The 27,947-nt window shown below is 38.2% G+C and overlaps 1 protein-coding gene across 1 annotated transcript; it reads left to right on the top strand.

Moving 5' to 3' along the window:
• The first annotated feature begins 90 nt into the window (after positions 1 to 90).
• LOC139937150 (uncharacterized) lies at positions 91 to 27,947 on the top strand. Its single transcript, XM_071932177.1, has 14 exons — positions 91 to 199; positions 6,590 to 6,648; positions 9,349 to 9,403; positions 10,098 to 10,172; positions 10,556 to 10,650; positions 11,446 to 11,610; positions 12,937 to 13,063; positions 13,859 to 13,933; positions 14,551 to 14,681; positions 15,333 to 15,393; positions 17,016 to 17,060; positions 18,701 to 18,757; positions 19,764 to 19,976; positions 21,528 to 27,947. Exons 1-14 carry the CDS (start codon positions 170 to 172, stop codon positions 21,633 to 21,635), a joined length of 1,296 nt encoding a protein of 431 aa, XP_071788278.1. The 5' UTR covers positions 91 to 169; the 3' UTR covers positions 21,636 to 27,947.

The raw sequence follows: 27,947 nt of genomic DNA, 5'->3' as shown, positions 1-27,947 counted from the left end.
GGAATGGTCAACCAATCAGAATGAGTTTCTCATCCGTCTAATTCGTCGTCTTTAAAGCCCCAATGTTTTTAACTAAGCCATTGTCAGAATATAATGATCTCCGTCTCGCAGCTCGTCTCTGTGAGGCAACGAAAACCAAAACTTTCAGAAGAATTTCTCTCCTTGAACGATGAGTAACAGCATCAGAAGTCGCAGTGAGGTAAGATTAGATCCTTGATATTTCACACTGTTCTCTTTAGGCACAGAAACGATAATTTTATGGTAAAAATCTGAATTGTTTTGAACCCCTTTTAAAAATTTACGTTTCGTCTGTCTCGTCCCCAGGTTTTAGATTTGAATACAAATCCGTGACGTACGAAGTGTTTTGTTCCTGTTATATTGCCACCTGGGTGACCCAATTTCAATGTAAACAAATTAGCACAATTACTTTGCTCTATTCGGCCATTGTTAGACATCATAAACAAATGGATAATATTAATAACGATTGTTAACATTGTTTATTCATTTTTGTTTACCTTTTTTGGCTGGTGTGGTAGAGTGGTAACATTTTTTTTCTTGGCTTTTGATTTGAGAAACTCAACCTGTTCACACAAATATTTTAAATCATGGAAAGTAATTTTTTGTTTTTATTTTTGAAGAAAAAAAAACAATTAAAAAAATTACCAATGGTAATTTTGTTAATACCATGCAACCGTGACCTGGTCATAGCTGTGGCGTGCACTGCTATTCTCCTTCCGCAGATCATATGATGTCAGGAACAAAATTAAGGAGTACAGCACTCTTCCAGTCACTATACTGGGTCTAGCACTAGTCCACTTTCGTTTGGCTAAACAAAATAAGGATTAACTTTGCAATGTTTAGTCAAACCATAGATCGAAGGTCTACCGCATTGTCAAAATTAAAATCATCACATCAAAATAATAACTATCACTAGTCGCGAAGAACATGCCTCCACACTGAGAACATCTTGGATTGAGACCATAGGATTTGGATCACACAACAACTACAATCCTGGCCATATCTTGTCTTGATTGTAAGTTGACACCACTCTTTGCTAAGCAATTAAAGGGATGCTGCAGTGAATTAAAATAAAACAGTTAATTTTGCTGTCACTTATTTCTGATATATGTATTGAACATCAATAAAATGTGTTTTTTTTTTCCCCGACATATCTCACTTGCGTAATTAGCGAATAAGTTATGCCCCCCCCCCCTTTTGTGCATTTTTACCGCATTTTTACCGACGTCATGTCGGGTATTCAAACATATCGTCGGCAAAAAGAGTCTGGTCCCTAACTACACGCGCCTAGGTACCAGGCCACACAGTGCACACGTCTCTATATGCACACAGCTATATGCACGGGTTACCGACATGACATCACGTTTATGCTCCCTTTTAGGGGCGGGGTGGGTTCCCCTTATCTCTTGAAAACCATTTTTAAAATACTTGCGCATTTAATAAAAAAAAAATTAAAAAAAAAATTCAGGTTTAAAAAGTCATGTTTAATTGTTTAAATTATATTAAAAAAACACTGCAGCCACCCTTTAAGATTCACTGCTAAAATCGATCTTAGCTCTTAATGAAATCAGCCCCAGAGGGTTACATGTATAGTTCATCTCAACTAGGTTTCTGAGACCATAGGCCCCTAGTTATCCGAATTGGGGTTTTAACTCCAGGGCCCTATTTCTTAGGGCTGCTTTTTAAAGAACATTTTGCTTAACAACTATTTGCTACTAAGCAAAAATGAGCAGGATACGAGTCACAAAGTGTACTTGTGACGTGGTGGTTTGGCTGGTAACCTTATTTTTGTAAGATTAGGAAAGAAATTTGTCAAGCAGTATTTTCTGCTTTTAAAACGAACTGCTTTTTTGTTTTCTGCTTTTAAAACGAACTGCTTTTTAATTTTCTGCTTTATAAAATTGAGTTTGGTTGCGATCATTGTAACCACCTCTCTGAGACCAGATTGAGGATTCGTAGACTCAGGGGGGGGAGTCACAAACATCGCAACCATGAGATCAGAGAGAGGCACAATCATCTTTGCAATCTCACGAAGAATATTAATTTTGGTTTTTACCCATACACCGATGTGTGTTAGCACTGTAGTAATTTCCCTAGTCCTGTGAAAAAATATCACAGGCATATTACTTAATATTACTTAATTCTAAGGCAGTGACGTCTTGCCAACTAGACTAGCGAGATTGTCCGGTAGCTAGAGGCAGTTTGAATCCTGTGTTTTGGCAGCGGGTATCGCAACGATAAAATAGATATTAAATTTGATATAGATGCAAATTTAGCATCTAGGACTATTTAATCAGAAGAACAATTTTGTAGACTGTATGATGTTGCTGTTATTTGTCATGTTCTCTGTGTACAATTCACAATCAGTTAGTACTGACTCTCACTGTACTAAATAGGGATCAGACTAATTTCAAGCCCATCAAGCCTCAGTCATGTCAGTGCGGTTGTAGACGTCCTCAGCACCATCGATTAGGCGTGGGCAAATTATTCGAATATCCGGTTAATGGCGAATAGGTTTTCCTATCCGTAACTGCGAATGCCTTTTTTTTCTCAACCGGATATCCGCATAGGGCGCGAATACCTATTTATAAACCAGATAGTTCTGTAATTACAACCAAGTAACCGGATATTCTTTTAATATCCGAATATCCGCGGATGTCGGGCGACAACTGATAGGAATGTTTTGTCTGAATCCTTATGAAACTTCTATTAAGACAGCATAAAACAGCTTAAATTAAGTATTTAACTATGCTCACCTCCGTGAAGAGTTAAACAATGACATTTCTGAAGTAATTTGTTCAAAGATTACGAAAGTTTTCCTTCACGTAGAGTCAATCACGATCAAAAGAAAAAGCAAATCGCCATCTTTAAATTAGATCCTGTTATTTTTATGAATGAACCGAGTGACACTGTCTAAAACTAATATCAATCCGCCCATACGATCTCATTCACAAATGAACAGCGCCCTCTAGCAGCAAAAAAAACTATTCGAATATCCGGTTAATTTCGGATAGTTGGCCAGCGGTATCCGAATATCAAAATTTCACTATTTGCCCAGCACTACCATCGATCTACCAAATGATCAGGGCACAAACAAATTTCTAACAAACATTGCAAAAACCTGTGGTCACAACGTCTCAAGCTGAGTTTGGCACGAGTAGCGTCACTGATACAGAATTACAGCTAAGCAGGCAGTACGCCTCTACATTTGTTCATACTGGGTTTCTGGAACTTGTATTGTATATAGGCCTTACTTCTTGCTTTTCAACTCTACCGATTCCAATCAAAAATTTTATCCGAAAGCCAACTTGGCTTGTAATAAAGACTGTATTTAAAGACACTGGACACCTTTGGTAACTGCCAAAGACCAGTCGTCTCACTTGGTGTATAGTGCTGGGCGAATAGTGAATTTTTGTTATTTGGATAACTGGCCAACTATCTGAAATTAACCGGATATTCGAATAGTTTTTCGCCGCTAGAGGGCGCTATTAAAAATAAAAAAAAATAAAAAATATTTTTGTTTGCCGCTAGAGGGCGCTGTTCGTTTGTGAATGAGCTCTTATGGGCGGATTGATATTAGTTTTAGTCAGTGTTTTAGACCGGATCTAATTTAAAGATGCCGATTTGCTTTTCAGACAAAACATTCCTATCAGTTGTTGCCCGACGTCCGCGGATATTCGGTTACTTGGTTGTAATTACAGAACTATCCGGTTTATAAATAGCTATTCGCGCCCTAAGCGGATATCCGGTTAAGAAAAAAAAGGCATTCGCGGTTATGGATAGGAAAACCTATTCGCCATTAACTGGATATTCGAATAATTCGCCCAGGCCAATTGGTGTATACATCTCAACAAATGCATAAAATAGGCCTGATAAACCACTGTAAAAATTTGAGCTCATTTGGTCGTCAAAGTTGCGAGATAATAATGATAGAAAAAACACCAGTTTTACACGAAGTTGTGTGCTTTCAGATGCTTGATTTCGAGACCTCAAAATCTAATTCTGGGGTCTCGAAATCAAATTCGTTGAAAATGACTTCTTTCTCTAAACCTACGTTACTTCAGAGCTACCTCCATATTCAGAGGGAGCCGTTTCTCTCAATGTTTTATACTATCAACAGCTCCCCATTGCTTGATAACAAGTAAGGTTTTATGCTAATAATTATTTTGAGTAATTACCAATAGTGTCCGGTGCCTTTAAAGCATCCTGCGTAAATTATTCCAACTGAAGTGCCCCCGTTGACTAGAATTCAATCAAGTGTTTCGTTTATAACAAAACTACGTGCATGTCAAAATCTTTCTAGCAAAAGACAAATTCGGTGCTGCGTTTTGTTGTGTTCAACAGATAAACCAATTAATAACACATGACTTGGATAACCAAAGCAATTTTATCTTGAACGTAATCTAATTTAGTGGTCGCTCGTCATTAGTTTGGGTTGATTTTCATCAACGTTGGCTATCAAAACATTAAGGGATTGGCACTTGATAGTTCATAAGGTAATAACCAGTGATCCTTCAGATTGAATAAAAAATGTCAGCCCAGTAAAGTTGACCAATGTGAATGTGGGATCTGCATCATGGTGTTTTCTTGACTTTGTGTTTTTCCTAATGTTACACTGTTTTTTTTTGTGTGTGACGTGAACAGTTATATGAACCCACTACATGATGGTTTTCTTTGATCACAGTAGGCCTATTAATACAGCCATTTAGGTAACACGCTTAGTTACTTTTTGTGCTCCATGAATGGGCTGTCATCATACCCTTACATCTCTCTTTAACCTGGAATTCTGTCATAAAAACATCAAAAACAACAACTTTCCGTCAGTGAATTCCACAATAAAAAAACCCCATTAATTCACTAGTTTGGGTAACTCACTTATTAGCTTGAACAAGTTTACTCAGATTTCAGAAGCAGACCTGTACATATGTACCAGAGCCAAATGTATGTAATTTTAACTGGCTCACCACTGCTTGAATTTCAGCAAAGTTACTCAGCATCACATTTTGCCAGGCAGTCGAGCTATAATATGAAATTGCGCTGGCTTGTGTTTTGACACTAAAGGTCAATGAATTACCCGATTGCGTACTACTGGTATTTAACATATCAAGTTGCAGCAGTAGGGTTCAGTGATCTGCAAAATTAGGCCTGTAACTTCGTTATCTCGTCAATGATGAAGTTTGGCTAACATTATTAGCTCATGGCCGTAAGGTTGACATGCGTCGAGGGACATACCGATGGATGAAACCAAAGAGAACGAAATCAACACATACCACTAGGAGCTATGGGTGCTTAGTCTTGAAAGTCCAAGACGTTGTAAAAACTATTGTGTTAAAGGTACTGGACACTTTTGGTCATTGTCAAATACCAGTCTTCTCATCTTAACATTTAATGCATTGAAAATAACAAACGTAATGCCCTGCAATTCAACACTTGCGATGCTTGCCAGCCTTCAAAATGCAAAGGCCTTGTCAGAGCAACAGCCTTCATTTGAAAGACATTTTATGTTCCTATTTGTGGCATGTTTTTGGGGTAGGCCTATTTCTTATAAAAAAAAAGTAAATATTATTCTCACCACCATTTTATTTTGATTTCCTGTAATTAATACCAAAAAGTGGATTTGACTGACACTGACACTGTACAATTGTTCATGTTGTTTAGTGCATGATCACATGATGTAGAATTACATTTCACTTTTCAAGTGTGTGTAACATTTATAGGCAAGCCCATTAAAAGGTACACAGACATTTGGATATTTAAAAAACCAGCACCTTAAAGTTTAATGTTTTGTATTAAAAGGCTCAAAATTTTCGCAACATTCGGCACCCTGTCACAACAGCTACTTCAGTGATTTGATCAAGTGATTGTCCCATAGCAGATTTAAAATAGAAACAAAACAAAAAGTTCCATGGCCCAATAACAGGTGCCAATAATCATCGAAAGAAATTTGAAATTAAAACAAAATTTTCTGAATAATTGTTGAGAGAGACATTGCACAAAATGTGTATTAAGCTTTTAAAATCGATGTGAGAAAATTTTAATAACGATTGTAAACAAATTTTAGTGAATTAGGTACTTATTGTATTCATAAATAGGAAGTTTTTTTTGTCTGCAATAGCCTAAATGAAAGCATAAACTTCTCACATTTGGCCAAAATTGGACCTATGTACATGTAGCACTACAAAGCATGTACTGATGGTTGTAAGTTTATATTCTATGACTTAATTTATTGTTTTTGAGATGTTCATCGTACATCTAGATCTACTTACAGGCTGCACTTTAATACAAAAACCAACAATTGCCGCAACTCTTCCTAAGATACGCTCGCCTTAATCCCCTGTCTAAAAATTGACTTGACTTCTGAAGAGCTCTGATCCATTTAACAGATTTTTTTGCCTTGGACAAAATTGAAGAGGTTTGTTATTAAATGAGCAAGATGGATGGTCGTCTTCAGTACATTAAAGGGATGTGCCACAGGGCTAAAAAAAAAACCTTTTCAAGCCTTGTATGTGTATTGAAGTTTGATATTTTTTCCTGTTTAAAAGTAAATTTTGTTTTGTTGTTCTTATTACAGCTCCTGCGGGATGATGAATGTCTTATCAACCAGAAACTTCCAAAGGAAGACACTTTAAGGTGAGTTCATCCACTGAGAACACCCATCAAACAAAAGCCCAAATTATTATAGTTTCTTATTTTTAGAGATTCAAGAAAATTATTTGTCAGCTTTTATTTGATACCTCAGTCAGAAGTAAATTTCTCAAAATGCGTTAGGCCTACCCTTTAAAGTGAAATTGAGTGAACGGTTTCAACTGAAGAGGCAAAATTGTTTTATTAATTCAAATGCTTTTAAATTTTAGGTCGTTTTGTTTTTGTCGTAAAATGACTGAGAAAGCCAAAGGCCTAGTTGCATTTGAACCACATCAGGCAAGAACCTTCTAATCAAGCCTCCACTTGTGTTTGTTGAAGAGGATTTGCTTTACACACTGCATATATTCTTACAAAAGCTACCACTTTTTACACTGGATTTTGTTTCTCCATTTTTTCCTCTGTTTTTCCAACTTTGTAGAAATACTCATGTGATGTCTCACATGTTTAAGGGCATTCATTTTGGTACTCTCTACACCAACATGTTAAAAGCACTGTATACTTTCCCGAGTTTTGTGACAAAAATCACAGGCGTTACTCGGGTGGGATGCGAACCCACGACCTTTGCAATTCTAGAGCAGTGTCTTACCAACTAGACCACCGAGATTGCCCGGTAGCTAGAGGCAGTTCGAATCCTATGTTTTAGCAGCGGGTACTGCAAACGATTTATTGTAAATTTGCATCGGGGATAAAGAATATTAATTTTTTGGTTTTTACCCATATACACCGATGTGTGTAGCACTGTATACTCAGTACTTTCCCGAGTCCTGTGAAAAAAATCACAGGCATTTTACTCGGGTGGGATTTGAACCCACAACCCTTGCAATTCTAGAGCAGTGTCATACCAACTAGACCACTGAGATTACCCAGAAGCTAGAGGTAGTTCAAATCCTATTAGCAGCGGGCACTGCAATGGTAAAGTTGTTAAATTTGCATCAGGGATAAAGAATATTCATTTTGGTTTAGGGCCTTGCCACGCACGAGCAACTTTTGAAGGCAGCTTGAACGCAACTAACTGTAGTGCCATGCTACATGTACAATGACCACTTCAATAGCACATGAGTCATTTTTCAAACAATGTTTTACGATTCCCAAGTAAAATTAAAGGGGAAAATAAAATGTGATTCTCTTCATTGAGATTGCCTGGAACTGGTTGCCTGCAAATCAGACGAACCCTAGCAGACTGTACACGTCAAGTGTCCCTTTAAACCTGTCGAGTGTCCCTTTAAACCTGTCGAGCGTCCCTTTAAACCTGTCGAGTGTCCCTTTAAACTTTTGTAGGGAATGATGGCAATTTGGGACGAATACTGTCGTACGTAGTGTAGCTTTGAAGATGAACAACACGCACAATATAAATTTATGCACGGGAGCACACACGTGCACCACTGAAGACACTTTTAGCTTGGATTGTAAAGAATTTAGGTGCTGTTATGGTGCCATTTTTATTTCAACTATTCAGAAATTGTTTGTTTGAGTCAGTACGATGATAACCATGCCAAGACATGGCTAAAATTGTTGATTTTGAACACAGTATTGCCAGGTAAAATGTCTGGGGAAAACAATACTTCATGCATGTCATACGTGTATAACAAAAAATGTTGTTTTGTAGTACAAAGGGATTTCAAGCATGCTTTGACCAGGACATTACCATTTTGGTTGCAAACCGGGAGGACAATTCTGGTGGCCACTCCCAGCAGCTACATAAATCTAAACATTTTAGCATAATGGTTTAGGCCGCTTACCCTAACACTAAGGCCAAATAAAATAAAATACCAGTAGCAGTTGATTGTTCAAATTTTTCAAAAAAGAGGAGGATGAGGGCCTTTTTTTTTTTTTTTCATCTTTTTTTCCAAGATGGTCGCTTAGTATCTCAAATCAAACGGGCCACCAATTCTTCAGTTTGAACCCACTGCAAACATATTTTGTATTGATTTGTTGCATGAGGACCCAGGTTAACAGGGTCGGAGTATTACACTAGAAAGATTTATTAAAAATCTATATAGGCATCACAGTAATGACACTAATTTTGTTTTATGTAACAGACATATGTTACACGTGTTCAAGAGCATCGCGTTATATTTGGGAAAAGCCCCTAGGCCAGTCCTTTTGAAAGGATGGGTGAAGAAAAAAAATTCAAAAATAGTAAATAGTACAAAAAAGGATGCGGCTCCCAAAAAGGATGTGGGCGGGGACGATCAACTGGTATTCTTTTAATTTGGCCTAACAGAGGCTATGGACATAGGTAAAGTATACTGTAGCCACTTGTGGCTAGCTAGATGGTCTGGAATAAAGACTATGATGCTTTGAAAAACAAAATATATTTTATTGTCATACAATTTTGAATCTGAAATCCTCGGCCTGGAATTGGGTGCCCCTTCAAATGCTTCTCATACAATGTAGGCTCTATCTCAAAACTTTCCAAAGTAAGTGCCCTATTGGGAAATGAAAATGGCCCTGCTCTCTCAACCTTGAAATTCAGTGCCCTTTCGAAAGTTTCTCATCTGAGGCTCTACAGATTTTCCAATGGAAGTGCCCTTAGGAAAATGAAAATGGCCCTGCCCTCACAAAGTTGAAATTTGTTGCCCCCTCGAAAGTTTCTGATCTAGACTCTACATATTTCAAATGGAAGTAGCTTTTGGAAAATGAAAATTTGTCATTTTCAAATGTTTTTTTTTGCTTGTCTCACAGGATATTTTCATACTTGGATGTCGTCAGCTTGTGTCGATGTGCCCAGGTTTCAAAGGTATGTATAAATGTACACATTCAGTTTCATTCTTTTTCCTAATTGATTCTGATTGCAGAATATAGTTCAGTTGAGGAATTCCTTCTTGGCATGCAGTTTCACTTGTGAATAATATCCGGTCGGTGCATTCAAAAACACTTTCCGAGCACAGCTGTGATATTATTTTTCGTAACATTTTTGGAGGTTCTAAAGTAGTCGTAGAAAAAACTGTTGCTACACCGAAACCTTGACTTGAAAAGTTAAAGACAACAAATAATATTCTTATATGTCTCAAAGGCAGTGGACACTATTGGTAATTACTCAAAATAGTTATTAGCATTGGTAACGAGCAATAGGGAGAGGTTGGTAGTATAAAACATTGTGAGAAATGGCTCTCTCTGAAGTGGAGTAGTTTTCGAGATAGATGTAGTTTTCCACAAGTTTGATTTCGAGACCTCAGATTTAGAATTTGAGGTCTCGAAATCAAGCATCCAAAAGCACACAACTTCGTGTGACAAGTGTGTGTTTTTTCTTTTATTATTACCTCGCAACTTCGACGACCGATTGAGCTCAAATTTTCACAGGTTTGTTATTTTGTGCATATATGTTGAGATACACCAAGTGAGAAGACTGGTCTCTGACAATTACCTATAGTGTCAAGTGTCTTTAAATGAAGTGTCATTTGTTCTCTCTCTCTCTCTCTCTTCCTGTTCAGGCTTGGAATCAACTTGCGCTAGACGGCAGTAACTGGCAGAAAGTAGACTTGTTTAACTTCCAAACAGATGTAGAGGTGAGTGAGTCCAGGCGCCATTTGTAGAAAATCGACTTTTAATAAGCAGCTTGGAGTTGTATGCTCCCCAGGGAGTTGAGAAAGCTTGAAGTACGGTCTAAAGTATGCCTGGGGCGATTTGATAAGAGTTAGGCTGGTCCTAAGTTAGGACTAGTCTTATTAGGTGATATAAAAAATCTTAAGGCTAGTCCTAATAAGTAAGGACGAGTAACTCGTCCCAACTTGAGAAAAGACTTTTAAAAGTCTTTGTGAGATCCACTTGAGGTGAAATGGATTTAATATAATGTTTGTAAAGCGCATTGATTTAGCTGCTAGGATAATGAACGCTGTGTAAGAACCAAATATTATTATTGCTATTAAACCTTTCTTGTTTTTGTTTTCAGGGTAAAGTCGTAGAAAATATTTCCAAACGTTGTGGGGGCTTCCTGAAAGATCTGAGCCTTCGCGGTTGCCAGAGTGTCACAGATGACGCTCTCAAGTAAGTCTATGCTTGTGTTGGATATAAGTCTGGGGGTCAATTTCACAAACAAAGTCCTAACTTAGGACTAGGGATGCCAGTTTTCCAGCTATTGCGAGAATTCCGGCTTTTTTAAATTTTCCACAAATTTTTCCGCCGCTCCGTGTTTCATCAGACCGGAGAAAATATATTTTATTGAAAACAGATTTCTGGCGCACATTTGGAGAGACTCGTGTTTAATGATATTATGTTTTGATCCCCTTTCCTTCGCAGCAAGTATTTTTGAGGCTCTGAAGGAAAGAGTCACTGGCAGTTTGTCTAGGACTAGTCTTAGAGTTATTAAAAACTTAAGGCTATCATCCTACGCTCGAGATAAGAAATCCACCCCTGGCTTAAGAGAGTTATTACCGTCTTAGCCCATCTTATTCTTTGGGGTGTTGTGGCCGAGCGGATAAAAGCATCAAACTCGAGCTCTGGTGTGTCTGTTCAGCAGAGTGTGGGTTCAAATCCCAGTCGTGACACTTGTGTCCTTGAGCAAGACACTTAACTATAATTGCTTCTCTCCGCTCAAGGGTAAACGGGTACTTGTGGGGGCAGAGATGTTTCTAGTGGGTGATTTAGCCTAGTAGCTCATGATTGTATCACAGGCTGTATACTCCCAAGGAGCTGAGATGGTTTGAGGAATGAATTAATTGACCCAGTGAACAGGGGCAATCATGTTGGAGCGCTTTGAGAAGTCCTTTGGGTGATGTAAAAACTGACTTATTGTTATTACTATTACTATTTCCGTTGTTTTTTTTGTTTTTTTTCCCACAGCACATTTGCACAGAATTGCAAAAATATAGAGGTGCTTAATTTGAGCGATTGCAAGAAGATCACAGACAAGACGGCCATTAGCCTCAGCAAGTACAGTAGCAAACTCAGTCAACTCAATTTAGATTCCTGCACATCCATCACAGACCAGGCACTCAAGTTCTTAAGGTATGCTCCTGAATTAAAGGCGCTGGACCCGTTTGATAATAAGCCAATTTGCGTGTTAGATTTGAACAGTGTTTGGTACAATGACGTTAGGTCACCACTAAAGTTTGTATTCCTCTGTGTATTCCTCTGACTATCGAGACTGCAGTTGCTATGCCACGTGATTAGGGGCAAGCTTTTGAATAGCAACCTCCAGGATGAACAAACCCTGGTACCATTGTGCCATACACGCATTAAACAATTGTTGCACACTGTGACGGGGTCCATGGCGTTTTGTACACTCGAGGGTGGAAATGGAACCCGAGGCGAAACCGAGGGTGCCATTTCCCCTCCAGGGTGTACAAAACCCATGGACCCCAGTCACAACGTGCAACAATTGTTTCGTTATACCTTTGTATAATTGTTATTCCTCTTCTCGAAGTTCTGTTGTCATCTTCAAACATTATTACGACTAACTATTCATTATTTAATGAGCAGACGAACAAGAAACAATTCCCTCGAACCCGCGGTTGTTTCACTAGCGCTAGAAATCGACCAACGCTGGGAACGATCAAGGTGATGTACACCCACAGACATAAAGAACCTAGGTTCTTTATGTCTGTGTGTACACCGGTGTACATCACTTTTTATGTTACCCGTCCCGTCGAGCCATGTAACATGCATTTTTGTTGCGCGTCACATGATAGGTTCTTGACCAATCAAACTTCACAGCGGTATAACAATCAGAATTGTGTATGGGTTTTCACCGTACATAATTACGCAAAAGCTTGCCTCTAATCACAGAGGCAACTGTCTCGATTATAAATCTGAGGAATTCAAATATGAGCGCTGATTATATCTAAGCAAGTCATTGTACCAGACATTATTCAAATCTAATGCGCTCATTGTCAAAGACCAGTATCCTCATTTGGTGTATCCAAATACATGAATAACACAACAGATAATATCACCAAAGACACGACTCTCAATTTGAAACAACTCATAAGGGATAAAGCAACCTGGCACCTTTTCATCAAAGCTGCTTCTACTCAGCGATACAAGGACAAAGGATGATGATGATGAACAATTCTGTGAAAAATTTGGGCTCAGTTGGTTATTGAAGTTGCAAGAGAATGATGAAAGAAAAGCCCTTGTTGCAAAAGTTTGTGTGCTTTCAGATGCATAATAAAAGGCTTCAGCTGCTGTGTCTTTTATTGTTTAAGTGAGAAATTACCTCTTTCTCAAAACTATGCTTCTTCAATGTTTTATACCAACAACAGCTCTCCATTGCTAATTACCAAGTAAGTTTGTGCTATAAAATTGATTTTTTTTTTTTTTTTATTCTTTCAGTGATGGTTGCCCGAATCTTAACAATCTCCATGTATCGTGGTGTGACCGTCTTTCGGACAACGGCATCGAAGCACTGGTCAGAGGGTGTCCCAAGCTAGCTCTGCTCATCTGTAAAGGTTGCCATCTGGTAAGCATATCTTCCAACTCTCCCTATTTTCTAGGGACAGCCGGAGAATTCCAATGTCAACAAAAATAGAGAAAGTCCCTAATTCTGAAAGTCTTATAATGTTAAATTCAACTGAAAAATAAGATATATGAGTTTGGTAATGAAGCTGTCCTTCAAAAATCTGTTGAAATTTGGACTCAATTGGTCATCAAAGTTGCAAAAGAATAATGAAAGAAAAAAACACCCTTGTTACATAAATGTATGTGCTTTCAAATGCCCAAAAGGCTTCAGGCCTGAAATGGTTCAATATTTGAGTGTTAAATTTCTTCATTCTCAAAAGCTATGCTAATTCAGAGGGAGTCGTGTCTCACAATGTTTTATACTATCAACAGCTCTCCATTGGTTGTTACCAAGTAAGAGACCAGTCTTCTCACTTGGTGTATCTCAACATATGCACAAAATAACAAACCTGTGAAAATTTGAGCTCAATCGGTCATAAAAGAAAAAACACCCTTATCACACGAAGTTGTGTGCTTTTGGATGCTTAATTTCGAGACCTCACATTTTAAATCTGAGGTCTCGAAATCAAATTTGTGGAAAATTACTTCTTTCTCGAAAACTACTCCACTTCAGAGGGAGCCATTTCTCACAATGTTTTATACTACCAACCTCTCCCCATTGCTCATTACCAAGTAAGGTTTTATGCTAATAATTATTTTGAGTAATTACCAACAGCAATAAAGTTGTCCTACTTTTTCCTAAGAACCAAATCTTATGCCTGGTTTTAAAAGACTCTTTGTTTGGTTTTGTTGGCAGTTATCAGACGACTCACTGGTACATATAGGAAACCACAGTCCTCATCTGACAACGCTTAATGTACAAGGATGTGCGGTAAGTGTAAGAACAATGGTGTCTCTGTCATTTCGGGGGCGTGGTTGGCTTGTGCGTAAAGCGCTCGCCAAGGTGACACTAGTTCGATACCCGGCCAGGGCCATAATGTGAGTTGAGTTGTGCGTTGGTTCTCTGCTGTGCCATTAGGGTTCTCCAGACCATCCGGTTTTCGTCCCTCAAGAAAATAAAACACTTCTCTGTCTGTGCTCCTTGGTCATTATGGTTTGATGTGGCTGGCTGCCTGCCAAAGATGCCCTTGCATGCCTGCTTCTTGCACACGCTGTAGCCTCATCCTTCGCAACTCAGCTCTTAGCTGCCAGTAAGGATAGACTCCAAAATTATTATTTGACTTTTTTGTCTGAGATCCGGGTACTTAAATAAATAGATAAATTAATAAAAAAAACATTTATAAGGCGCTATACAAAAAACAGAGCGCCTAACAAAGGGAGGGCAACACAAGAACAAAAGCAAATTAAAAACCGACCAACAACAAGCCAAAAGATTAACAAAAAAGAGGAGCAAATTAGGATGGTTCTGGGAGCTAAAGTCTCTTAGCTTCTGTTTTTTGCATTAGTACGGAATATAATGGTTCTAAACACATTGATTTCCCCCTGCAGTTGCTGACGGATGATGGTATGCAGAAACTGGCACGAGGTTGTCGGGAGTTACAGTCACTATGTCTATCAAGTTGTACACACCTCACTGATGCAACGCTAGGAGCCCTCAGTACGTGCTGTCTCAAACTCAGGTAAAGCAGCCATCTTGAACAGCGATGATGGCTAAAGGCTGGGTCACACCAAACTCCTTTCTCAAAACGTCCGAACGCGTCCTAGGAAAATCGTAAAACGGGTTTGGTCTGGCTGGAACGTTTAGCTTTGGCCAGAAATGTCTATAATGTGACCCTAGTTGCATAGTTCTGGTAATGAGTTGGGTCTGTCTGTAAATGGGATGAACGTGCTACAAACGGACCAGGTCTATGTTGCACACGTACATCAAAGTTACGCCTGACCGCATCACGTCTAGCATGTCCCTTAGTTCCAGGAACGGCAATTCCATTCATAGTACTTCCTTCGTGTTTTAAGTTTGATGTCACTCTGTATAATTGCAGGATGGGAAATTGTTAACAGGCTCAAAGATCTAGAGCACTGTTCCGATCGAAACCGTCCGAGCCCGTCAATGAAGTTCATAAACAAACCTTGCTACTACGTCGACTCCGTTTGAACACAGTTTAAGCTCGTTCGGCTACATTTTTCAAAATGTTATGGGAATGAGTTTGGTGTGACAAGGGTATTATCCGAGGGTTTTTTATGGAGAGAGAGAGAGAGAAAAGGGTCGTCAAGTTTGTACTTTTCTTCTGAGATTACAAAGCTGTTTGTATTTTGGTATTTTTCTTTTTTAGGACGTTGGAAGTAGCCAGTTGTTCACAATTCACAGATAATGGATTCTTAGCATTAGCAAAAGTGAGTATTCATAGGAAATAATGTGAATCGTAAGGAAATATTTTAAAACAAAATAAGAAGCTTGCTTTGTGAAATTTGTCGCACAATAGGGCCTTGTCACACATGGGAACATTCATCGACAACTTGGAGAGACAAAAGAGAGGTTTTGCAGAGTCGCGGATACGAATACGTATACAGATATCGAACCGTACGCGTTCGCGTCAAGTGAGCTGTGTAGTTTTGTTTCGCAAAATTTTAACGAATACCCTCAACTTGAGGCTCAAGAGGGCGATATTAAGCAAATGGCTGCACCCATGGACAATCGCCATTTCTCTTTTTCTGAAGCATGGTGGTTAACAAATGTCCAACTACATCCATGTATGATACCTCTAATAGACATGGTGAAAACCTGGTGCATTAAAAAATAACAATCCGCTACAAAAACATGAACCAAATACTCGTTGTTTACATACGTGTATGGCGACAGACTCCCGTTTTGAGCGACTATTCTAACTCTTGTGCAACGGTTATACGTCACATGGACCTCAAAAAGTGTTGACAAATTATGACGTATCCGTTCACGTAAGAGTATCTGTGACTCTGCGAAACCTCTCTAATGAACTGCAGTGCCTGCTACAGGACCACTTTGTTAGCACATGAGCCATTTTGCAAACATAGTATTCCAGTCCCCAAAATGTGTAAAAAATGAAATGTGAGTGATGGCTTTTCTTCTTTGAGATTGCCTGAAACTGGTTGCCTGTAAATTGCCATTTGTGACATGGGCCCAATTTCATAGTGCTGCTTAGCGTGCGATTTTGTGCTTACTGTGCAATTTCTATTTCACAGCGCTGCTAACCGTAAGCACACAAAAAGGCATGCTAACCTTCCGGTGCTTACCGGACGAAAATAATTGACGTCACAATGCAAATCCACGGTAAACACGCAATATGGCCGCCAAATTTTTCTGCTAACCTGTGAAATACGCTAAGGCTTAAGCAAATTTGTTTGCTACAGTAAGCACGCAAATTTGCTTACCGTTAAGCAGCGCTATGAAATTGGGCCCAGGTCCATAATCTTTACTGCTGTTTTGTTTTCTAAAAGTCACCTTTAAAGTCTTGTTTGATTTGTAAATGCCGCCGTTTGAACTCATTCAACTAGCCAAGATTTATTTTATATGTGCTTTTCAAATACAAAATCGGCTTGCTTGTGTTTAAAGCGATGAATGGTCAATCCCCATCTTATATATGTGATCTTGTGCAGCCATATGTTCCAACACGAGAAAATCTACGCTCTGCAGACAAATTTCTCCTTGAAGAACACAGGGCACGCAACTCTTGGGGAGAGCGTTCATTTCTAGTCGCAGCAGCAAAGATATGGAATGGTCTTCCACATTACGTCCGAGCAGCTGTCACAACTGATACTGCACTCAAAACACATCTGTTCAACATCCACAAATAATCATTGCCTTTGACGAGCATAATGACTATAACTTTTTTTTAAAGATATCGCTGACTAGGGTGCAGATTTTTTTAGCAAGCGCCATGAACACCTGCATTGGCGGATACCGGCGCTTTACAAGACTTTGATTATTATTATTATTATTTTTTTTTTTTCTTCCTTTTTTCTCTATTTTTCTTTTGCAGACGTGTTCGGAATTAGAAAGAATGGACCTTGAAGAATGTTCACTGGTAAGAAACACAGATGAAAATGATCACTGAAACTTTTAGGGTTTGTGGCTGGTGAGTGAGGAACCAATGCATTGAGCTGGGTTGGGTGTAGCTCTGTTTCGGCTTTGTTGTACCTGTACGAGGTTGAAAAAAACATGCTTTGACCCCACGCTATACAGTATTATTAGCTAAGCTTGGGCATATCGATTTATTTTATTCACGATATATCGCCGACAATATATCGCGATATTCGATATAATCGTGATCAATTAAATCTGACATCATCAGTCTTCAAACTCCCAGTGAAAGTTGTAGAAGAGACAGTCAAAGCATAAGAGAGGTGTTCTAATGACCTATTCTTCTGGTTTTACTCCAAACCTATGGGGGTGCAAGATGTCTCAGCTAGGAAATACATCGCGATATTGCGATACTATCTATATCGCGATATATCGCGATATATCGCGATATATCGATATTTCGATTAAAACCAAATCAATCCGATATCGAAATCGTTTCCAAATTAGTATCGCGATATTCAGAAATATCGTGGTATCGCCCAAGCTTAGCTAGTACTATACAGTATCGTGTCAATATTGTTATTCTAGTGTTGCATTCTATGACGTCCAATGTGTAATTAATGCTGCTTAGTGATTTCAAAGCGGGGTGCTTGCGTTAAGAGCCTTGAAACAAGGCTAGATGGGGTGGTGAGGTGGGGTCGGATAAGCAGGGATGGGGGTTGCAACTCCTATGGCAGTGGTTTGAGGGGTAGGGGTAGGAGAATTATGGAGGACTGTAAGAGCATCGATTGCGGAGATGACCCATCTGAAGGAAGAGTGAAGCAATAATGGTGAAGAGTCATGCCTTAAGACACACCGGGACTCAAACCCACACTCTGCTAATCACAGAACTTGAGTGGGGTCCCCTAGACCGCTCAGCTACACACCACGAAGTGATATATTGACTACTCCTGATGATGATGTAGCCCTATATAGGACTCTTTCTCTGTACACAGGAACAGAGTCCTGAAAAATTTCACAGCTTCATAACTTAAATCTTACTAGCAACAAGCCACTAATTCAAACAGATTCACATTCCATGGCGGCATACATTTTTCTGTGGTGGGTTTTGGTCCTCATATTTTCCTCACAAATCCGTCATTTTTGTGAAATAATGCAGCTTCCAACTATAAAAAATTCCCGTTTCGATCGTTTTCTCACAGTGTTGTCTGTTGTCGTGCGTACGCGTATACATTCGCGTGCAAGACGCATGATGCAAGCTTAGACGCATGAATTCTTGCTCACCGTATCTTGACTGCACAGTGTTAACAACACAATTCAAAATTTGCGCGTCGTGCGTCTTGCGTACACACGGCAGACTGTGAGAGTATGAACTAAAATGGGAATTCCTTAACGTTGGGAACTGCATTATTTCATGAAAATTACGGATTTGTGAAGAATATATGACGATCAAAACCCACCGCAGAAAAACATATGCTGCTATGGAATGTGAATCTGTTGAAATTTGTGCTTTCTTGCAGGTAAGATTTGAGTTATGAAATGTACCCTGATGTCCAGGACGTCACTGTAGTACAAAACGAAAGTGTAAGGCCGCCAGGGCTAATGATGATGTATTAACAAAAGCTACATATGTTTGTATTTCAGATAACTGATGCGACGTTGTTACACATGGCCAATGGATGCCCCAAAATGCAGAAATTGGTAGGAACTCTTTGATCTTTGTTTCCCGTTAAATGATTTCAGCAATCATTTTTTTTAAATTCTTTATCCCCGATGCAAATAAGCCAATATCTATTAACCCATAGGATTCAAACTGCCTTTAGCCAACTGGCTAGCTCGATGGTCTAGTGGTTAGACATCTGGGCCCAATTTCATGGCTCTGCTTACCGTAAGCACAGAACCGGCACTTATGGAAGCAGGGAATTCTGTGCTTACGGCAAGCGTATTTCACGGGTTAGCGGCGAATTTGGTCTTCTGCGCGTGCGTACTTCACGTTACTAGGCATATTACGCTTACAAGGCTAGCGTAGAAATTCGGCGCTTGCACGTAAGCGGGGAATCGCGATCGTAAGCGCAGAATTCTGCGGTAAGCAGAGCCATGAAATTGGGCCCTGCTCTTACAATGCAAAGGTTGCAGGTTCAAATACCACCCTGTGAATTTATGTTCACAGGGCTCGAGGAAAGTGCCGAGTGTGCGCTTCTTGATACACATCAGTGTTTGGGTAAAAACAAATTATTTACTTGAACAGCTCTTGGAAAATGAGCCATGGTGCATCTCCCGCCAACTTTGCATCCTTAAAGACAGTGGACACTATTGGTAATTGTCAAAGACCAGTCTTCTCACTTGGTGTATCTCAACATATGCATGAAATAACAAACCTGTGAAAATTTGAGCTCGATTGGTCGTCGGAGTTGCGAGATAACTATGAAAGAGAAAGACACCCTTGTCACACGAAGTTGTGTGCTTTCAGATGCTTGATTTTGAGACCTCAAATTCTAAACTTGAGGTCTCAAAATCAAATTCGTGGAAAATTACTTCTTTCTCGAATACTACATTACTTCAGAGAGAGCCGTTTCTCACAATGTTTTATACTATCAACCTCTCCCCATTACTCGTTACCAAGTAAGGTTTTATGCTGAAAATTATTTTGAGTAATTACCAATAGTGGTCACTCATGCCTTTAAAATTATTCTTGTTTTCTGCGCAGAGTTTTTCCCACTGTGAGCTCATCACAGATGAAGGGATCCGTCACCTTGGAACCAGTGCTTGCGCAACGGAACACCTACAAGTCATCGAGCTGGACAACTGCCCCCTGATCACCGACGTGTCGCTAGAGCATCTGATGGGCTGTCAGAGTTTGCAGCGGATTGAGCTCTACGACTGCCAGTTGATAACACGAGCAGGTATCAGGAGACTCAGGGTAAGTTGAGGTTGGCTACACAAATTGTTTTTTAGCAGGGTGTGGGTTCGGAGTCGTGAAACTTGTGTCCCTGAGCAAGACACTTAAAGGAACACGTTGCCTTGGATCGGCCGAGTTGGTCTATAAAAAGCGTTTGTAACAGTTTGTTATAAAATGTATGGTTAGAAAGATTTTGTAAAAGTAGAATACAATGATCTACACAAATATGCCTCGAAATTGCCTGGTTTTCCTTTTATCTCGTCGACTAATATGGTCGGCCATTTATGGGAGTCAAATTTTTTACTCCCATAAATGGCCAACCATGTTAATTCGCAAAGTAAAAAGAAAACCACGCAATTTTGAGGCAAACTTGTGTAGATCAGTATATTCTACTTTTAAATTATCTATAAAAACAAACGGTTTCAAACGCTTTTCATCGACCGACTCGTCCGATCCAAGGCAACGTGTTCCTTTAACTACATGCTTCTCTCCACCTAGGGGTAAATGGGTACCTGTGAGGCCAGAGATTGTTCTTGTGATTGATAAAGAAGAGTTTTACATATTTGGCGGCACAGGCTGTATACTCCCCAGGGAGCTGAGATGGTTTAAGGAATGATTTAAGGCCCAGTGACCAGGGGTAATAATGTTGGAAATGCTTTGAGACGTCCTTCGGGTGCTAAAAGCGCTATATAAAAACTGGTTATTACTATTATATTAATTCATTTACGAAAAAGGGAGACCCCCAACATAGGGCTAAATAGTTCAGTTAAAGGCAGTGGACACTATTGGTAATTACTCAACATAATTATTAGCATAAAACCTTTCCTAGTGACGAGTGATGGGGAGAGGTTGATGGTATAAAACATTTTGAGAAACGGCTCCCTCTGAAGTGCAATAGTTTGATTTTCCACGAATTTGATTTCGAGACCTCAGATTTAGAACTTGAGGTCTTGAAATCAACCATCTAAACGCACACAACTTCGTGTGACAAGGGCTTTTTTTCTTTCATTATTATCTCGCAACTTTGATGTCCGATTGAGCTCAAATTTTTACTGGTTTGTTATTTTATGCATATGTTGAGATACACCAACTGTGAAGGCTAGTCTTTGACAATTACCAATTTTTGTTTAATTTTTATTTTGTTGAGTTATATGAATGCTTTCTTTTTCAGTGACAGTGGGTTAGTTAGTGCAGGATCATGGGTATATGAAGCAATCGTCGATTGAAATGGAAAAATCTGAGTTTTTTTTTTTTTTTTTTTAAATAGCCGTCGTGCCCTTCGCAATTTTTTTATGACTGCCGTGATCCCCTTTGAAATTTTTGAAAATTGCCTTGGTGCCCTAAATTTTTACAAAAAGTCAAGGCAAAACTACCTTGCCCCTTAAAAGCTGAAGTATCAGGGCTGAGAGCACCTTCATATTAATCCGGAGAGGTCATTGGTTTAAATCCCCCTCTAATTAATTTTTCTTGTTCAATTCCAAATCATTACAAAGATTGTAAATACATTGGTTTGAGAGTCACCTTGTGTGATATAATGTACTTTATTTTGACCCCTCTTCCCACCCAAAACAGGCACAGCTTCCTGACGTAAAAGTTCATGCTTACTTCGCACCTGTTACGCCGCCCCCCTCAGTGGGAGGGGGGCGCCCTCGTTACTGTCGATGTTGCACGATAATCTGAAAGACCAAATCAGTCATCCTCCAGCAAGATCCAGCAAGATCCCGGAGGTAAATGAAATCAAAAACAAGCCTTAAACAAGAGAAAATTTGCTAAATAATGTGCATTGCTGTGTACTTTTAACGTCCATGGGGAGACCGGTGAACCTCATATCGGCTGATAGAGGGCGATGTTTGTTCTTCCCTGCGTACAGGGAAGTGAGTGGAGAATGGGAGCTGTCTTTTCTATAGTCGGCATGTGATAGGGTAGTCATTGGTTGAGACAGGTGCGAATTTTAAGATGGATGGTCAATCTAAGAACTACATCCTTGAAGACTGCCCTTATTTGCCACACGTGGCTGATATCAGATTTTTAAAAACTTTTTCCTTTTTTTTTTATACATGCCTGGAAAAATGCTACTAAATAGAATATTGTTATTTTTGGATTAGAAATGGAGATCGTGTGTTCACACAGGATATATATACGATTGGAATATATCAAATCAGGATTTAACCTTTACGTTGACTGTTTCCGTTAAAGGCAGTGGACACTATTGGTAATTACTCAAAACAATTGTTATCATAAAACCTTACTTGGTATGAGTAATGGGGAGAGGTTGATAGTTTCAAACATTGTGAGAAACGGCTCCCTCTGAAGTAATGTAGTTTTCGAGAAAGAAGTAATTTTCCACGAATTTGATTTCGAGACCTCAGATTTAGAATTTGAGGTCTCAAAATCAAGCATCTGAAAGCACACAACTTCGTGTGACAAGTGTGTTTTTTTCTTTCATTATTATCTTGCAACTTCGACAACCAATTGTGCTCAAATTTTCACAGCTTTGTTATTTTATGCATATGTTGAGATACACCAAGTGAGAAGAATAGCCTTTGACAATTACCAATAGTGTCCACTGTCTTTAATAAGGTGAAATCATGAGCGGGAAAAAAAAAGAGTCATGAGAATTCGGTCCGTCTTGTAGAGCAAAAAATATTTAGATTTGGGTGCTTTTTTCGATTCTGCGAAAATGAAAGTCGGAAATGCTTAAATGTGCTCAAAATCCATAACTGATATTTTTGGTGTTTTCTCAAAAAAAATATGACCATCAAATTTGATGATATTTCTCACATGTTGTCGTATGGTTTGTTTAATGAGAATAGCACGGTGGACCAGTGATGTTTCATAAACAGTGTGTGTGTTTTTGTGTCTCGGGCCTCATACTTTGGTCTTGTGAGGTCTAGGCAGCTCAACCTCTCGGTAAATCGTGTAAATCGTGTAAATTGTGCCACAAATCTTTGAATTCTACTAAAAGGTTTCACTGTGGTTTCATCACGGACCAGATGGAAAAACTTTTTAAACTGCCACAAAGCTCTGTGGGTTGCACCACCCACTGCTAAAACAGAGGGTTTCGAACAGCCTCTAGCTACCGGGCAATCTCGGTGGTCTAGTTGGTATGACAGTGCTCTGGATGGAATGTCAAATGGCGTGGGTTTGAATCCCACCAAGTGATATGCCTGTGTTTTTTTTCACAGAACTTGGGGAAAGTACTGGGTGAACAGTGCTAACATACATCGTTAACCAAAATAAATATTCATCTTTAAGTGTTGTGATCAAGTACTGACAATACAATTAAGAAAAAAACTCTCTGTACACATGTCTCCTAACTAAGCATGCCCCCCACCCACCACCATTCCCTTATTAAAAATATACAAGATAAAAAAAGTTGTCCAGAAGCATATATTATAGTCGTACAAAATGCATGTGATAATATTATCGTTTGAAGGGATATAAAAACTGCACAAAGTTGAAGTTGAATTTTATAAACATAAGTCTGTGTGAAGAAGTAGTTCAATCTTTTTGGACAAAAGAAAAATGATTTTGAGCACATAGTTTTTGTAAAGGCAAATACTTGCATGCTGGTTTTGTATACAAATTTGTGTCATCTTCAACAGTGTGTGCCGAATCTGATGCACGACTTTTGTAAAAAAATAAAAATTGAAAAAATAACTCATACAATGTTTTTAAGTAAATCAGTAAATCAGCGGTAAATCTTTTGCTCTTTTAGTTGGAGACTGTGTGTACAAAAAACATAGAATTGTATAAAAATGGGCAAGCCTTATTTTCTACATCTTGAATGTGGGTTCCATACATGTCACTGGTTTCATCTAAAGGCACGACACATTTGGTATTTACTCAAAATATTTATTAGCATAACAATTTATTTGGCATCGAGTAACGGAGAGCTGTTGATGTGAGAATAGACTCCCTCGGAAGTAACATAGCTTGGGAGTAAGAGGTTATTTCCCACTAAAGCTGAACTGAAGGCACACGAATACGTGCAAACTACCTTCACTACTGTCTTACAACTTCAATGACCAATTGAGCTTGAATTTTCACCAATTTGTTGGTTTATGCATTTGTTGGGATACATGAAGCGATAAAACTGGTCTTGGACATTTTACCAAACGTGTCCAGGGGTCGATTTCACAAAGAACTTGGGACTAGTCCTGAAGAGATATTACAAACTTAAGGCTCGTCTTAACACTTTGTGAAATCCACCCCAGTGCCTTAAACATCAGCACTTTTTACTCCAAAACAGCTTTTGGATTCAGCAAAATCAGTTGGTTTTTTTTCCGGGTTTTCTAGCTATGTAGGTTTACATGAATATTTATTAGTGGCATAGTGGAAGTATTTATAAGCTGAGTTTACACTTGAACTGTTTATAAAGCTGATGGCAACAAATATAATCTAAAACAGAAAAAGAACTTTTTGCACATTTTAAATATTTTTCACACATTTGCAGCGGAGGGTTGGACTTTTTCAAAACATTTTCGTACTTGAAAAAAAATATATATATAATTTTTTGGGAGATCATTCTCTGGCTGTTGTTTTTTGTACTAAGAGCTGTAAAAAGTTATTTTGTGATATATAAGCTGATATATTATTCAAATTACATAAATTGTCAGATATTCTGGAGGGAGAACCAAAATTATTTGGATTTTCACCTTTTCACTACAAATTTGGTATCCGCAGAAATTTCTTTTTACATAAGTTGTCAGAAAATATTTTTTTGATATTATTATGATTGAAATGTACAATTAATATGAAGTTCTGAACGCTAGACACGTTTCATCTAATATAAAGATAAAAGTTACATGTTCAGAAACGTTACAAGAGCTGCTTCGAGGGCAGTTGCTTGGAAACGGGGTCAGCCAAGAAATGTTTTCCCTAACAGTCAATTTGGTATTTTATGTTATTTGGTTTGGTGATTGTGAGAGAAGAGTTGTAGCAATGGATCAAGCTGTTATGGCTGACTAAACGTAGCTAACGTAATCATCATATGTCACACTGTCAAACATTGGACCTTCTACAACAAACCACCAACTCCGTAAACCAAGTCAAGGATTTAAATTAATTTTCTCCTTCAAAAAATTATGATGTACTCCTGTGAATGGTTTCTTTTTTGCAGAAGTGTCTTGAAGAGAATACGTTCAGATTTCATAGGATATAAAAACCAAGCAACTAAACTATGTGCAACTAAATTGATCTGGAAGACAAACTCTTACTCACAAGATGGTCTTTTCCGTTCACTTACTCTTTCATTATTCTCTTGTTACTTTAATGACCAATTGAGTTTAAATTTTTACAAAGTTTGTTATTTTATGAAGATGTTAAGATACATCATTGACAATAAGGTGTCCTGAGTGCTTTAAAGCCAACATACTGAAGCTTGTAGGTGCATTCTTTGGTCTGTATCAACTTGAGCGGCGAAATGCAGTGTTTAGAGGCTACTCTTAGTGCCGAGTAGACAAAATGTAAAATCAATGCAATTATTTTAGTATTTATTATCTTGTATAAAATGAGTTTTTCATGGCGGGATAGGAGAACATCCGGAAATCTGTAAAGCATTATCTAAGAAGTCTTTGAAGGAGAAAATTTAAAATATGTAAAGAAGATTAAAGTCTAATTTACAGCCTCAAAAAAAAATATAGATATTTAACTCCCCCATCCCCCACCCCCCTTTACCATTCGTTTTATTGTTCACAAGCGGGGATAATTGTTTGTGACTCTAAAATAATTAGAGGGCGCCATGTTCTTGTTTTGAGGGGGTAAAGCTCTTCTTTTTTTCTTATCTGAATCTTAAAAAAAAAAATAGTCTAAATTTTATGGCTGTGTAAAATCGGTAATGCTAATAATGTTTTTGTTTTAAACCCATGAAGGTATTGTTATGTTAATTATTATGTTCTTGATCACCAGGTACTATTTGCCAAGCAAGAGAGAGGAATTCCGAAAAATAAACATCTACAAAAAAATAGATGCACAAAAAATAATAACAATAATTCCTGCTTCTTGGCACTTTCTTTTGGGGCCAAATTTTTACAGAAGCTCCTTTAATAAGTAAAGCTTCGCCAGAACAAGTCTTAGTTATCTTTCATGGCTGGTTATTGATAGATATTGCTTAGCAGATAAAACTGGGCCCAATTTGGTGAAGCCTCTCAGCACAAAGCTTGCTTTTAAACAGCACGGAAAAGTATTGCTTAGCAGAATAGGGTTACCAGCATTGTTGGGACTGGTGCCTCACTCAATAATATTTGCTTAGCAAAGAAACTTGGCAGTAAATTGGGCACAGTGCGCACAATTTTCTTGCTTAGCATCTTAAGGAAGATGGGCTCGCGAATCTGCGGGAAGGTTCGAGGACTGTGTCTCTTGACTCAAGCGAAAAGAAAAAGGAGAAGAGAAACAAATGGGGGAAATGTACATTAATCAAATTGATTGCAATTTACCTTCCTTGTATATTTTATACTATTAGTGTCAGTGCTTAAAAATCATGGCATTATTATAATATTATGTAAAATACTCACTTTAATTTATTAACCGATGTCGGAGAACATTTTTTCGCATTTAATGTGAGAGTTCTGCATTGATGACAGTTATATATGTTTGTATATAGATAAAAAATAACAAATAATATTAATTACCAATAAATGTCTGTTGATTAGAATTGCCTGTGGGGTTGTGAAACTAACTGAGCTGCTGAGCTTTTCTTAATTGAATGGGTTTGTGTTCCGCAATGCTCCATACTTGGTCCCTTTTGAAATAAATTATGAGGTTTACACAAACTGTTCCCTTTGTACCATGTGCTTATACTGTGTGGACATTCACGCCGCAGATCAAGTTTAAGATTTAAGAACGAGTTTGAACTTGACTGTAAGCAAAATTATTGGTGCTTTTTGAAACGGAGAATTCCATGCTTAGGTCAAGCATTTGAAACATAATTTTAAACATTGTCATGTACTACAAACCAAAGGAAAACATACACAAATATTATATAATGTGAAGGATTTTGTTTACTTCTTTATTTAAGTATTTATTTATTATGATAGTGACTGATGATGTAATCTTGACAACTTGTATATTAATTACCCTACATTGATGCAGGCAACCCGAACAACAATACAGGGTTAGTTTAAAAGAAGTTGAAGAAATTAGCAACAACTGACCCTCAAAACTCAAGTGAATCACATATTAAACAAGCATTCTTTCCTGCCTATCTGAAAAAAGGGAATCAAACAAATTGATCATTTCTAAGAGGATGACTGTCTTACTGAAAGCATGCATTGTTTGTAGCTATCCATGGAATGTTAATGCTAAACATCTGAGTAAGTAGTAAAAAGTCATTAATTTCTTTGGTCAAGTACCCCGTGGACAGCTTGCAAAATGAGTACCCGGTACCTTCTAAATAGACAACTCCTCTTAGGAATGATCATTTTCTTTCATTCTTTCTTTTTTTCTGATAAGCAGAAGAGAGTGCTTGCTAAATATATGTTTTACTGAACTTCATTTGAGTTTCATTTGTTGGTTCTTGAAAAAAAAATCACCAATCCCGGTCAACTTTTTTTTGACTCGCCTTGTATATAAGTGTGATATACCTGCTGCATGGGTTACAAACAGCTTTCCTTTTCCCCATCCCATGAGCCAAACCTTTAGAGAATAACAGTTACAGCAGCTCAGTGATATTATTAACAACCTCTTTATACCGTTAATTTTAATCTATTAGGCTGTTATTAATTTTTAATGTGCTATTTTTGTATAAGAAAGGACATCATTTTTGTGTGAAAGCTTCCTGTCATTGTTTCTATACATGTATAAAACATAGCATTCAAGTATGAACAGCAAGAGTAGTGTTGCTTGTCTGAGTTTTATTTGGTGTGTGAAATTGTCTTTAATGATGGGCCTCTGTAAAGATCAAACAAAGTATAATTATGCTTAACAGAACAACCCCAAAAGGTTTAAGAAATTGTAACAAACAAAATAAGAAGAAAAGTTCAAAACGTACTA

This window comes from Asterias amurensis, chromosome 5 (assembly GCF_032118995.1).
Source record: "Asterias amurensis chromosome 5, ASM3211899v1".
NCBI lineage: Eukaryota > Metazoa > Echinodermata > Asteroidea > Forcipulatida > Asteriidae > Asterias > Asterias amurensis.
This window is presented reverse-complemented; position numbering and strand designations above follow the sequence as displayed.

Coding starts and splice junctions, on each gene's coding strand:
- LOC139937150 (XM_071932177.1), top strand. CDS start 170: ATGAGTAACAGCATCAGAAGTCGCAGTGAG. Junction 13,064..13,858: donor TCTGTAAAGGTTGCCATCTG/GTAAGCATATCT, acceptor TTTTGTTGGCAG/TTATCAGACGACTCACTGGT. Junction 19,977..21,527: donor CAGGTATCAGGAGACTCAGG/GTAAGTTGAGGT, acceptor CACCCAAAACAG/GCACAGCTTCCTGACGTAAA.